Source organism: Antechinus flavipes, chromosome 4 (genome assembly GCF_016432865.1).
Source record: "Antechinus flavipes isolate AdamAnt ecotype Samford, QLD, Australia chromosome 4, AdamAnt_v2, whole genome shotgun sequence".
Classification (NCBI taxonomy): domain Eukaryota; kingdom Metazoa; phylum Chordata; class Mammalia; order Dasyuromorphia; family Dasyuridae; genus Antechinus; species Antechinus flavipes.
In genome coordinates, this window is record NC_067401.1 from 290,188,224 (window position 1) to 290,203,592 (window position 15,369).

The window sequence follows — 15,369 nt, forward strand, 5'->3', positions numbered from 1 at the left end:
AGGAGTGAATGAGTAGGGATTGGGGGATTCTCCTTGATAAATCATCTCATTGGGAAGTTGCAGCATTGCTGGGGCCTACAGTAGGGGTAAACACAGCTTCTTCATTCCCATTCCAGGCCAGGGCCCAGCTTTCCACAACCTGGTTACAGAATGTGCAAAAGCTTGCTGGAAAAAACAGACTTTTGCAAACAAAAAGTTTCCGTTATGTCTGCTTCTTTTTGGAGAAGGAATTGAGGGAACAGTTACCTTTTATAATCTACAGAAGATTATTCTTCTCAAAATGTATGTTTTTCACTTCTTCCAAAGAGCTAGGACTATTTTTGAAATATTTAAAATCCTATCCCCAAAGAAAAGTTTGTTTTCAAAATAAAACTACCTTGTGTGGTCTTGCCATTGACTCGGTTTTGAAAAACAAACAAAAAAAAATAAAGCAAAACAAAAAACTGGGGTGGGAGTGATAGAAATAGAATATGGTGAGTGTTTTTATTTTTGGTTCTACCTAGGAACTGATGATACACAGTCAAATCTATTTTTAAAATTTATTCAGCATTTTAGAAAACATAGGAAGGTATCCACGGCTTCTTGAGAGCAGGACATGGAATTGTCAATGGGGTGGTCTTGGAACAATCTCCTCAGTATTTTACTGTGAAAATATTTTACTGTGAAAACCAAGAGACCTCTTGATGTGTATATTATGGCTGTTAGGATTTTTTTTTTTTTTGTTTTTGCTTTCTGGTTTTGAGGAAGAGACAATATTATTTTTCCTGATTGTATTTCATAAGATTTATATCTGGAATGGACCTCAGAGGTCATCTAAGCTAACCACCTTCATTTTACATATAGGGAAACTGAGTCCCAGGGAAGTAAAAGGCCACTTAGGTTGTAAAGGTAGTAATTGTAGAGCATAATTAGAATACAAGTCTTCCAACTCAAAATTTTGTGTTCTTTCTGTTCCAACATAGTGTCCAATGCGTAGAATGGTGTTCTTGAGGTGCTTAATAATTAATGATTGAACTGAATTGAAATGGTTCAAGAGTCAAGTCTAATAAAGAAGCTGGGGTTGGGAGGGGAGGGGAGGAGAGCTAGAGAGAGGTTTATAGTAATGAAATACACACACACATTTTTTGGGGAGAGGGAGAGGTTACACCTAAAATTTAGTGTCTTTAGGGAATTCCAAGTGAGGAAACTCTCTATGTGGAATGGCAATTGTTTTTCAACTTGCCCTCTTAGAAAGCTGATCCAGGCACTGAACAATCAGATAACTTGTCCACATGGCCATTCTGTGTCATGGTCAGGGCTTAACCCCATGCCTTCCTGGTTCTTGAAATCAGTTATCTAACCAGTAGGCAACCCAGCCTCTAATTCAACCCTAGATTTTAAAAAATGATCACAGTTGAAATGATGGACTTGGCTCTTCTCCGCAATGAAGTGATTCAAGGCAATTCCAATAGGCTTGGGATAGAAAATGCCAATTATATCCAAAGAAAGGACTATGGAGACTGTGTGGATTAAAACAGTATTTTCACTTTTTTGTTTGTTTTTTTTCTTTTTCACATTTTTTCCCTTTTAGTCTGATTTTTCTTCACAACATGAGAAATATGGAAATATGTTTAAAAGGATTGCAATACATATATTAATATTTATTATTATTATTATTATTATTAATAAGTTATATAACCTAAATCAGATTGTTTGCTGTCTTGGGAAGAGAAGAAGTAAGGAAAGAAGAGAGAAAAATGTAGAACACAAAGTTTTATAAAATTGTATGTTGAAAATGATCTTTACATATATTTGAAAAAATAAAATTATTAAATTTAAAAAAAGGTTAAAGTTGAGAGTCTAAGGAGCAACAAAACTGAAATATATTTTATCAGTCTTGAATAGAACTCTTCAGATAGGAGTAGGGAAAAAATCCAGGAAAATTTAAGTAAAGGAAGGAATTCAGGTGAGCTGTGTTAAATTAGCTGACATTTCTACAATCTTTAGTGGTGACTGTTTTGGTAATGTAGATTAGTCAGAATTGCTAAATATGACCAAACTTCAATGATAGGAAAATTTTTTTTCAAGTAAAATCTGACATGGAATTGGTTGGGTGGGTTGGTGTAGCAGAATAGGATTATACATCATAGATTTAGAGCAAGAAAGAACATTATAAGCCACTGAGTCCTATTCCTACCTTTGAGAGATGAATTGGAGAGTCACACAGTTTGTAGATTTCTTAGATGAGATTAGAATCCAAGTTCTTCCAATTCAGTACACTATTCACTCTCAAGTTGCTTCTAAGTGACAAGGTGAGGAGATATCAAGGGCTGATCTTCACTAGTTTTGATGGGATTGTGTTTGTAAATAAAACAAACAAAAAAACTTTTGCAGGGTTCATTGTGAGTATCAGACTATGTAGATAAGTGAATTAATATTTCATATTCTCAGGAAAGACTTTTTCAAGCTCATAAACTAGAACCCTTCTTATCAGATCCAGGCAGAAATGCCCTGAAGATAGCTGGAAATGAAGTTTTGGAAAGAAGTCTGGACCAGAAAAGTAATTCATCTGGTTCTGATACTTCTTGCTTCTTGAGTGACCTTTGGCAACATGATCACTTCCCAGTGTCTCAGTGTCTTCATCAAAAGTGATAGTTGAGATTATGGGAAAGAATGAGATTTCTGAGGATGAGAGTATAAAGTGGAAAAAGAGGATGGCATAATGTAAAGACCTCTAGATAGAAAGAGCTGGATTCTATATCAGACTTAATTACTGACTTCAGGCACATCACTGGACTTTAGTTTCCTCATTTGGAAAAAAATGGAATTTGGAGTATCTAAAGACCGAGTTAGCACTCTGGATGCCTTAGAATCAGCCGGAGTCAGCATAAGCAAAAGTCCTTAGTCTTTATTCTTGGTCTTTAGGGGGAGAAATGAAGGGAATGGACACAGGATCTCCACAACTTCCCTTCTCTTCGTCCACTGCAAAAGTGACCCTGGCTTGTCTTACTTCACCCCTAATCCCTCCTACAATTCTCTGTATACACCAAAAGATTGAGTCAGCACAGAATAGTGGGAAGGGCCATTTTCCAAGCATATGCTAATAATGGGTAATTAACCTTAAGTGCTCAGTTGTCTGATTCCAGTGCACATATTCAGAGTTTCAACCCTTTACAAGAATAGATGATTTTTGAAGTTCTCTAATTGGTCTAATCTTCTATGCATCTGAAATATAGTTACAAGGGAGTGCTGGAGTCTACTTCTACTGGAGAGCTGATTGTTAAAATTTCATATTGTCTTTCTTTAAGAAGGATGAAGGATATTTATAATACAGATTAAACTTTAAAATCTTTTGCATCTTTTTGGGGAGCCAGTCATCCATATATCTGGCCACTGGATCCCAATGGCTCTAGAGGGGAAAGTGAGACAGGTGACTTTGCGCAGCCCTTCCTTCCTTAAATCCAGTTCACTTGTATGTCATAACATCACCTCCTTGATGTCATGGTCTTTTCAAGAACAAAGAACAAATCTTGCCCATATTCTATAACAGCTTCTGTGATATAGCCTATGTGGAATGGAAAAGAAAGATGGAAGTCTACATCATAAATCCATTAGGAATTGCTTTCTAGGAAGTTTTTTTTTTCTTGAGAATCTTTATAAAAAGAATTTTGGGGTTTGATAAATACATAATCTGTTTTACATAAAGCATCAAGTATTTATGATGCTTTGGGGATGAGAGGGCTAGACAGATGCAGATATTACCCTTTTCTTTCCTACCTTACAGAATTAAAGGGGCAGTTGAAAAAGGAAGCAATTGCTTATGATCCTACAGGAATGTTTAAAAGCATCAAGAAGAAGCCAGAACACTGATAGATCTATATCTATATACACACACACACACATATAGATATAGATATATATATGTATATAGATATAGATAGTAATGAATAAATAAATTGATCAATGTATAATTCAGTGCTATGCTATTTAACACTGTCTTGGAGAACTTGTCTGCCACGTACACTCAGAGTTCATAGGACTAAAAAAATCATCCAACTCTTTGTCAAATAATATTTTATAGGGACAATGGGACTTGAACCAGGATTAAAGACTAGGTAGAATTTGGTCTTATTGAGAGGAAAGAAGAGAAGGCATTTTAGGTGAGGGGAGATGCCTAAAACTTTGGTGTGATCCTCAATATCAAACTATCTCTAAGTCCTACTGCAGGACTCATGGCAACAGTCAAGCTGCTGATGGAGAGTCTGAAGCAAAGGTAACAGAAGTTCCTGAAGTGCATCACAGGAAAGAGTTCTGCCATTGGCCCTGCCAGTGCCCTCAGAAGAAGCCCAGGTGCTCACCCGGGGTGAGCCTGGTGAAGGATGGCTGTGGATGCTGTAAAATCTGTGCTAAGCAGCGTGGGGACACCTGCAATGAGGCGGAGGTCTGTGATCCCCACAAAGGTCTTTACTGTGATTATTCGGTGGACAAGCCTAGGTATGAGACAGGAGTGTGTGCATGTAAGTGACATGTTTACATCTTCTTCTTGGCAAGGATGGGAAAAGAGAATTTCTTTCTACAATGATGTGATTTAAAAAAAAAGAAAAGCTATTCGTTTAGAAGATCTACTTTAATATTTAGCTATAAACAAAATGGGCTTTCATTCTTTATATGGATGGGCTCCATGCATAAGCATTGGTGAGAAAATAGAAAGAGATGCAAGTGTATTTAGGGACCTCTGAGGTTTTTGTTAAATAATCAATTTTAAGAGTTTCTTAGTTGCCTTTATGGAGTCTGAGCCATTTGAAAATGCTTGGAAGATTTAAAATCTACATAGAAGCAATTAATGAAGTAAAATGCTTTTTATTAAGTGTTTACTATGTGCCATAGACCATGTTGAGTTTCTTCCTAAATTTAGCCCTTTTGTAATGAAAAAAAAACCCAACTACTGTGATTTCATGAATTTGGATATTTTCAGCATGGACACTTCTTCCACTAATGTAGTTTTATTGATTTATAATGTAGTTTTAGAAAGTTGCCACATCACCAGTTTCACTGCTGGCCAGAATCATTAACTTCTATTCATAATTTGACTCTTGCAGATGTTATAACTGAACTCTCACCATCTTTTAGGCAAAGCAGATGGTTGATTGGTCTAAATACGTCCTAAAGTTCCTTCCTATCACAGTCTCCTCATTGTTTCTTTCCCTTTAAAATAGATGCATATCTAAAATCAGAGAGAACAACCCCAAATCCCAGTCTGGATCTTTTAAAGTCCCACTGAAGTGCAACAGAAATTGATCTCCTTTATGGCTGGCTTCCTCTGTAGCTATTATACTTTCATATTTCCTGCTGTCCTTGGTGCTTAAATATCCAGAAAATGGAAGGAGAAAACAGGTGATTGTTATTTATATAACAATGAGAGTCATTCATATGTAATATTTAAAAAAAGAATCTCTAATTCCTGTTTTGTATATTTAGGTGTGAAAGAAGGTTTACAATGCAGTATACATAGTAGAGACTTTTATATCAGAAAAGGCACAGATATGACTTTTCCTATTTTTGAAGGGAGATATGAAATAGCACAGCTCATTTCTCCTTTTATAATTTGGTTATTTTCTACTTTCAGATCTCATAGCTGTAGGATGTGAACTCAACAAGGTGCATTATCACAATGGCCAAGTTTTTCAACCTAATCCCCTATACAAATGCTTATGTGTGAGTGGTGCCATTGGGTGTACCCCCTTATTTATACCAAAGCAAGTGGACAGTCAATGCTCTGGCCCTAAAGGTGGCAAAAAGTCCGACCAATCCTACTGCAGCTTGAAACTGCTGCAACAACAGATCTCAACAAGCTACCAAACCATGCCAGGTGAGTACAACTAGAGCTATGGCAAATTCCTTTTTAGTTCAATTGATTGAGATAAATTTTGTTTTAATTTATTGTTTTAAATTTTAAATTTCATATTTAGATAAAACAAAATTAATGTTTGCTGCCATTTTTCTTACTATTTACTTTATATAGCCTGGTACCTTGTACAGAGTAGTTGCCCAATAAATATTTGCTACTTCGACTGAACTTAAGTTTGTTGGTGGTGGGTGGGTACAGATCTGAATGTTTTACCTTTTATTGCTATTTAGTTTGAGTTCTTGATCATAAATCATTGTCCAATTGGAATGAAAGAGACCCTGAGCTAGCACCTCATCTAGTCTTTTGCTTATAGGGAGGTGAATTTATGAATCATCTGCAAATGCTATTTTGTGAATTTTCTTTGGTAAAGCATTCTACCTTTTAAAATAACACTTTGAATCAGGGAAATTATTTTGATATTTCATATCCTACCCCATTCTCGAAACTCCTTTCTTCTCATCCTGTCTGTGAATAAAAGTGCTTGTTAACCATGCATCTTCTCAAAATTTACTTGCATTGCTATGTTATAGTCAATTATTACTATGTCTCAGTAACAAACATCTGGAATTATATTTTCTATGTGAAATCAAAAGCTGAGATATAGTATAAATAAGCGAGTTAGAAATTGACTTGGAATTAAAAGTACTGTTTGATTCTATCGTTATTATCTGAACTTGTAAATATATACATATATGTATTTATAAATATGTGTATACTTGCAAATATAGATGTGTGTTTAATTTTTTGAGAACAAGTCTTCCTCTCACATTAGGCTAGAAGAATAGTCGCTTCTCATGGGCCTGATCCCAATACTGATTGACATGGGCATTTGGACATGTTCCATTTTGGATCTGGACCATTTTGCCCTTCCTTGGGCATCCTGGTGCCCCCTTCACCACTTGCTGGACTCAGTGGGGATGCTTGATCAGCTTTTAGCACACTGTAGCTCAGAATTCTTTTACTCACATCCAGCAGCTCTAATCACCTCTGAAATGCAGATTATAAGTGTGTAGTATTGCATGTGGCCCAAATATATTTTTTCTATAAAAACCTATTTTGATGCCAATTTTTTTTATTATTTTGAAAATAGGAACAAAACCCACTAACCTATTATTATTACTTTTTTGTGTTTATGCTTTAATAACTTTCCTATAGAAGGTAAATTTATAATCACAAACTTTGATAGAACTAGGCTCTTAATGGAAGGCAGGAAACAAATACCCAGCACTAATTTGCTAAATGTATCTTTATAAATGCTATCTCAACTGCTTCCCACAACAACTCTGGGAAGTAGGTACTATTATTATTCCCACTTTACAAGTGGAGAAACTGAGGTAAATAAAGATTAAAGTAATTTGCCCAGAGTTATTCATTTATTAAGTGTCTGAATTTAAGGACTTGATTCCAGGTCTCTCTCCAGGGCTCTACCCACTGTGCCTCCTATCTACCTCATAAACCTTATGTCATTTATTCCTCTTAACAGTCCTGGGAGGTAGGTATTATCTTCATTTTACAGATGGGAAACTGAGGCACAGAGCAGTTAATAGTCTTGCCCAGGGTCACATAGCTAGTAAGCATCTAAGGTCAGATTTGAACTTGAGTCCTTCGGACCAAGCCTAGAGCTCCATCTCCTATGGCACTTAATTGTCTGCTGATAGGCATTCGTGGTCTTTGGGCTAAGATCATGGCATAGAAGAGCCCAGTTCCTATACAAATAAATCTCCCCAAAGGCACCAGAAGGAATAATCACAAAAAAATTCAAAATGAAAAGGCTGTTTCTCCATCGATCCAGAACTTTCATAAGATTGCCAGAACCTGTGTAGGCTCTGAGCAGAGAAAGGACAGGTTAGACAGGAAGCATGTTACAAGAGACAAGGCCCAGTTAGTCTGCACTAGAGCTTTTATGAAGACTCATTTTCCTGAGTTCAAATCCAGCCTCAGACATTTACTACATGTATGATCGAGGGCAAATCACTTAAAAGCCTCAGTTTCCTCATTTGTAAAATGAACTGGAGAAGGAAATGGCAAATCATTCCAGTATCTTTGCCAAGAAAATCTCAGATAGGGTCATGAAGAGTTGGACACAAGTGAAAGTGATTGAATGATAAAAGTTTGACCTAAGTGGAAAATCAATCCAGAAACTGAGAGTGGAAAATTTTGAATGCAATGAAGAAATAGTATGGACCAAGAAAAGCCCCAAAGGAAAACTCAGAAGAAAAGAGTAACTTCACAACAAATTTGATTAGCACATCAAAGAAAAGAATGATTTAGCCAAAAGGATTTTAAAATACCTAGAAGAAATGAAGCAAAATATAAAATGTAATGTTAAATGAAATGAGAGCTAAGGAGGAAAGAATATAAAAGAGAATAGACTATAATAGAAAATGGTAAACTTTACCTAAAAATTAGACTTCCTGGAAACTAAAGTGGGCCAAAGAAAAAGCAAAATTAAGATAAGAAATAGTGAAAGAAAATAATGTTCTCCTTCCACCATAAATAAAGATATTCTAACAGACATTAAGTGAGATTAGAAATCAACCTGAACAAGAACCTTTTTAAAAGGGTTGTTAATAGTAATTAGAGTTGTACAACTTCTTGATTTTTTTTTTTTACTAACTATAAATTAATATCCTGTTTAAGTGCCAAAGTATTATAGGGTTAAGTGTATACATAGCTACAATGTGATGCATAAAAATTTTGAGAGACAAAGTTTCTGGATAATTAATCATTTTATTACTCATGCTAGCAAATAAAAGGAGTCAATAGAAGTCTTGAATGACAAAGTTCCGTCTTGAAATGTTTATATGTGCTTAGAAAAGTGGTTGTTCCTGAGGGTGACAATCAACTCCGACTGGTTAATAAGTAATGAATGAATAATATGGTGAGAAGCAGGCTTATTCTAATGATATTTGGGGAGACATGATTGATCATTCAGTCTTGGTTAAAGAGACTTGTCTATGTCCCCATCACCCTAGCTAGGACAATCTAGACAAAAGGGGAATCCCTTCTTACTTGTCTGAATAAAAAATGATGGGCCAGAATCCCATCTAATTCTAATCTAAACTAATAGATCAATATTAATTGATCAAATTAATCTAAACTAAAATTTCTTCACCTTTCAAAAAGATCAAAAATTTTCAATTCAGTCGGTTTCGCCCATATTCAAGGCTGAATAACCTACAAGGAGGAAAGAATATAAAAGAGAATAGACTATAATAGAAAATGGTAAACTGATTTCTAAATGAGGAAAGGAGAATGACTTTAGTCCTAGTTCAATCACTGACTATTAATATACAAGAAAAATAATCACTTTCTTCAATGGAAAGGGAAGCCTGAGATGTGGTGAGGGGGCGGCTAAGCAGTAGTGTTTTGACTACTCTACCATGTTGATTCCCAAAGGAGTTTACTTTTAATGAGGGAAGACAACACATGCAATCAAAGGGGAAAGGGTGGGAACAAGGAGCTGCAGATTAAGGTAACCAGTACACAGGTATGATAAAAGTCTGGAATGCATCCCAGAGAGGAAGGAAACATAGCTGATTGTCCTCAAATGGGGACTCTGGGAAGACCTATCCAATCATAGGGGGAAGCTGTAAGGGGTGGCTACTTTCATTGTTTGAATTCAGGGCTAGAAGGAACTTCAGGATGAAAAGCTGGACTATAATAGAAGCCCAGAGGGTATTCTGAGGAAGAACGAGACATTCTTGGCCTCCTGAAATGGAGTTTCTGGTGATCTTGTCAGTTTCCATGGTTTCAATTATCCTCTCTATACAAATTACTCCCAGATTTACACATCCAGCCAAGTCTCTCTCCTGAGCACCACTAACTGCCATCTGGACATCTCTATCAGAATTTTCCATTGACAACACAGCTTATACACAGCTAAAATCAAACCTATTATCTTTCTTCCCAACTAACTTATTTCTGTCAAGGGCATCATTTTTCAGTTTTCAAGGTTTGTAACCTTGGAATCAACTCCAACTCATCATTTTCTCTCTCTCTCTTCACCTTATCTTGATTTGATCTCTATAATATCTCCATCAGTTCCCATTTCTCTTATGAATTACCACTTTAATTTAGGCCCTTATTACCTCTTACCCAAACTATTAAAAAGACTCCTCTTTGATTTTCTTATTTCTAGTCCATTGCCTCTCCAATCCACACAGATGCCAAATTGATGTTTTTAAAGCACAGGTCTGAACATATTCCTGATCAAGCAGGTTCTGTGGCTTATCATTCCTAGCATATACTATACATTCCTATGTTTGATTTTTAAAACTCTTTACAATCTGATATTAACCTATCTTTCCAGTATTATTTAACATTTCTTTCACCCATGCACTTGAAATTTCAGCTGGAATGGACTATTTGCTATGGAAATGTGAAATAGCTGTACATGCTAAAGAACTTTGTCCTGTGTATAAAGTGCCTTTAGGGATATTTGAAAAAGCAACCTTACTCAGGCGAATGGGTTTTAGATGGGTTTCAAAAATATCTAGTTTCATGAAGAGAACAATCTCAAGAGCTCAATTAAATCGGTTAACTTAGAAGTTCATTAACATATTATAGCTATCTTGCTCTTTTAATGCTGGCCCCACTATTGCTAACAGCTTAGCCCAGCTCCTTTCACAGTACATTAACATCTCTGAAATCATAAGCCATTTAAAGCACATGTTGGTTTCTGGAGATCTAGAACCTCTCAGAATCTGTTATTAAAAAAACAAATCCAAGACTCATAAATATGATTGTCTTTAGGATCCACATACTGTGACTGGGATATCTGGCAAGTCAGAGCTTCCCAACATTTTCCATACTGTGACATTGTGCTGGGTTTAGGGAAACAAAAATAGGAAATAGATTCTTCTCTCAAGTAACTTATAGTTGGAGGATGGGGAGTGGCTTGAGAGGGAAAAGAAATGCTTCAATAATCATAATATTAGGAAGAGCTATAAGTATAAAATGTTAGTATATGCACTTGGGTCCAGGCTGGGAACAACAACAATATTAAAAGAAAATCAGTATTGTAGAGTGTTAAGACCTTTGAACCTGGGTTCAAGTTCAGATACTGTCATTCATTACATAAATCACATAAGTTCTCAGGGACTCAGTTTCCTCAAATGTAAATGTAAAACAGGAGGGTTGTATTAAGCAATCTCTAGGTTCCCTGCACCTTTAATTTTGTGTGAAATTATTCTATTGATATTTTAAAATACAGATTTAGAAATGGGAGAGAATTTTAATATCAGTACAATTCTCTCATTTAACAATTGATGAAAGTAAGCTCCAGGGATGTTACCTAATTTACCTATGGTCCACGATGATTAAATCGTACTTTACCTGGTATATTGTGTTCAGTTCTGAGCACTCTGGCTTAAGAATGATGCAGGTAAGTTGGAGAATGTCCAGAGCAAGGCAACCAGGATGGTGAAAGGCTTTAAGACCACATCTCAAAGAATAGAAGTTATTTTGCCTAGAAAATTCTCAAGGTAGATATTAATTTACAAGTGTTTGATGGGCTGTCTTATGGAGGAGCCTCTCAAAATTTTAAAAAATTTCCTCAAGGCTCATGATACTGTGATCCTTAGGATGAGAATTTTTAGACTTATTCTATTTGGGCAGAACCAGGTTCAATGGGTAACAGTCAGAAAAAAAGCATATTTAGGCTTGATGTTAAGAAAGTTTTCCTATTAGAGGTATTCAAAATTATGATTTTTCTCAGAAATGGCAAGCAAATAATGTTTGATCACTTGCTGTAGGAGTTCTTTACATAGATGGGTTGGATTGGTTGACTACTAAGGTCCCATCCAAATCTTAAACTTTATGAAATTTCAGGACTGGAATTTAAATCCAGGTATTCTGGTTTGGGGCTATTTGGGTTTTGTTACAAAAGGAGTTTAATCTACTCCCCCCAGATCCCTCTACTTTGATTAACTGAATTCCTGTATTAATGAATCTTAATAAATTCCAGTGTTTCTTTACACATACAGACAGACTCACAAAGGCACACATCCTCTCTCACATCAATGTTCTTTATATAGTTGGGCAGTTATGAGGTGTAATGGATAGAATTATGGATCCAGAGTCAGAAAGACACATCTTCCTGAATTCAAATCTGGCCTCAGTTACTAGTTGGGTGGGTCTGGGAACCCACTTAAGCCCTGGTAGCCTCAGTTTCCTCATTTGTAAAATGAACTGGAAAAGGATATAGCAAACTTCTCCATTATCTCTGACAAGAAAACTCCAAATGGGGTCATGAAGAGTCAAAAATGACTAAACATTTATATACTTAATTCCAGATTAGAATCTAGCTTCAGCTTAGTCAGCATGAAATTATGCAGTGGCATAATACTCTCTGCTTTTTTCCATGCTTACTAGTACTGAGTTTTTTTTTAATTTTTATTTTTTTAAAAACTGCTCCCTCCAATTTTTTGCTTTTTGAAAATGTATTCTTTGTCAATCAGATTTCTAAACTTCATCTCCTGGCTTAATTTTAAGTGATGTGATGCAGCTGATTTGCAAAAAATTATTTTCCCTTTATTTATTGCAGATGTGCCAGGCTTTTAATCTACTTCCTGCATTGAGGTCCTTAATTGCTATCTACCTTCCAGATACCCACATTTGTGTCCCCTATCCATCATCTATGAACATATTTCAGATACTACTGTTGCAGAGCCACACTTTTTTTTGGTTCAAGGTTGTATATAATTCAAAGCAACTGATGTTTCTTAGCTGACAAGAAGATAGATTTCTTCTTTTTCTTTCTTTCAAATTGACATTTTGTCATTGTGCCCAGAATTTTTCACACAACAACTGAATGCAAGTTTTAAAATGTTAATTATTTTCCTATTCTCTTTAAGGAATAAATGGGAAATCAATTCTAGAAATGCCTTGGGACTCTGAGAATACCAACATGTAGCTTGTTCAAAATTAAAGAGCTTGACTCTGTGACAGGCATGAGTAAGTCTGGACTGAGACAGCAAGCTCCCACTCAACTTTACTTGGGAATGGAAGAATTATGTCTCCTGCTCCCCACCCAAAACAAAACTAAGCCAAATCAAGCCAGCAGCAGCTAGTGGATATTGCAACAATAGCCCTGCACAATTAGAATGGGAAATTTTGATTGAACTAGAGGGTCAGAGTTTAGGACTCTATATTAAGACTTTTTCAGTATCAGCCTCTAAGATTATTTTTCAGTCTTTAATGAATTTCAAAAGCAGAAGGACTATCTTCTAACAAATTTGAATGAGGAACAAATTAGGGAGAAATACTATACTTGAAGATTAGTTGTCTTGGCCCTCAAAGTACTCTCATATGTCATGAAATTTCCTATTAAGCTTACATTATTTACTAACATTTTGCTTCTCCATATCCCACTAACATCTATTTTAATGTTTATTCTGTAAGAGAACAATTTAGGAAGGAGGCAAAGATTGTGGTTGTATGTATGGAAAAAACAAATTATAAATCAGAATATAGCAAGGATAGTCTAGATAGAAGTATAAATAGATAGAAGTAAGAAAACAAAAACTGCAGTTTTATTTCAGAGGTTATTTTTAAGATCAAGGTAACATTCCTATTCATAAAAGAAACTGGTTTGTTGAAATTTATTTGGGAATTTGGGGAGTGGGATAAAGAGATGTAGAACTAATTTTCCAAAAATTAAGCTACTATGGAAATTTACTTGGTAGATCAATAATTTAATAAAACTGGAAATTAATAATTGGCAGTCTTTTTTCTTCTTTCTATTCCAGTATATAAGAATCTCCCACTTTTCTGGAAGAGGAAATGCCTTGTGCAGGCCACAACATGGACACCTTGTTCTAGAACATGTGGGCTAGGAATATCCAATAGGGTGACCAATGAAAATAGTCACTGTGAAATGAGGAAAGAGAAAAGACTTTGTTATATTCAGCCTTGTGACAGTAACATATTAAAAGCTGTGAAGGTAAGATCTGACTCAAAGCACATTTTGTGGTCCTGCTGATAATTGATCATGGGTGGTTAGAATCTGACAGGGAGCTTAGAGATCACCTTTCCAACTGTTTCATTTTATAAAGGGAGAGATGTCACAGTGGATAGAGCCCAGGCCCTAAAGTCAGGAGGACCAGAGTTCAAATCTGGCCTCAGACATTTTAACAATTACTAGTTGTGTGACCCTGGGCAAGTCACTTAACTCCAATTGCCTTTAAAAAAAAATTAGCTCATTTTACAGAGAAGGAAATTGTTCTGGAAAAGTAATGCGACTTAGCTAAGATCACACAGATATTTAACAGCAGATCTGGGATTTAAATTTAAGTTCTTTCATCTGTTTCTAATTACTCTAATCCTAATCTAATTCTAATTCTCCTGCCCAGCTTTTGTTAGTTTTTAGAATTTCATTTCCTGTGTCTTTCTAAAAAGGGCCTGTCCTTATTCTTTATTCTCTTTCCTCTGAACATTCTAGTTATATTCTTTAAGTCCTTTATATTTATTCTTTTAGTTTCTGTATTCCACATGGAATTAAAGCTTCTAAGGTACCTATTTTGAGTTCCTTCTACTGAGTTATTGTTTTGTATATTTGGCTTCCTGGATTGCTCCTCTCTTTTTTTTTTTTTCCTGGTGAGAACAAATATAGATAAATATTGACATATGATAGGAATTTTCCCATGTTGCTTCATTATGACTCTATGCTCTCCTCATAATTTTTCTCTATATGCAACGAGATCTGAGTTCTGCTCTTCTGGGTGTCAGCTGCCCCTTAGGAGCTCTGGATTCCTCTTCTCCTGAGGCAGGATGAATAGTCTCTCTAAGAAATTACATCCACTGCTTGCCATCTGGGGAGGGGGTGGAGGGAGGGAGGGGAAAAAAAAAATCGGAACAGAAACGAGTGTCAATATAAAGTAATTATTAAATAAAAAATTAAAAAAAAAAAAAGAAATTACATCCACTGTAAGCCTCTTTCACTCCATTTTGAGAGTATTGTTCTTCCTCTGTGTTCTTCAGTGGGACCCATGTCATTTCTGAAATAACATTCCTCCATTTCAAAAGTTCCCTTCCCTCTAAAAGGGAAAAGAATAAGCATTTGTTAAATGCCTATGTGATAGGCATTGTATTAAGTGCTTTACAAATAATATCTCATTTGATCCTTACAAGAATGTTATACTTGTACTTATTATTCTCATTGGATCCATACTGAAGTGTCTTGCCTAGGACAGCTTCTTAAGATTCTGAGGTGAATTTGAAATAGGATCTTCCTGGTGAAGCACTCTATCTTTGTCCTTCCTTTTGCTTTTTCATTTGTTCTATGAGCCCTCTATAACCCGTCAGAAATGCAAAAAAGTTGCATCTTTTCCTCTTTTTTCTTTCCTGTTCTATTTTGTCCCATTCAGTAATTTAGTCTCAGAAAAAAACAACTTCCCTCCCCCCAAATAAAGATATCATTCTTAGACCTTTTAGGGGTCCTCAAACTTTTTAAATAGGGGGCCGGTTCACTGTTCCTCAGA

The 15,369-nt window shown here is 35.7% G+C and overlaps 1 protein-coding gene across 1 annotated transcript in view; it reads left to right on the plus strand.

Moving 5' to 3' along the window:
• CCN6 (cellular communication network factor 6) overlaps positions 1–15,369 on the plus strand; it is a 57,730-nt gene that overhangs the window by 38,427 nt on the left and 3,934 nt on the right. Inside the window, exons 3-5 of the mRNA XM_051996728.1 lie at positions 4,207–4,496; positions 5,606–5,848; positions 13,639–13,832. Of these exons, the coding sequence (XP_051852688.1) occupies positions 4,207–4,496; positions 5,606–5,848; positions 13,639–13,832 (727 nt within the window). The remainder of the gene's footprint in view (positions 1–4,206; positions 4,497–5,605; positions 5,849–13,638; positions 13,833–15,369) is intronic.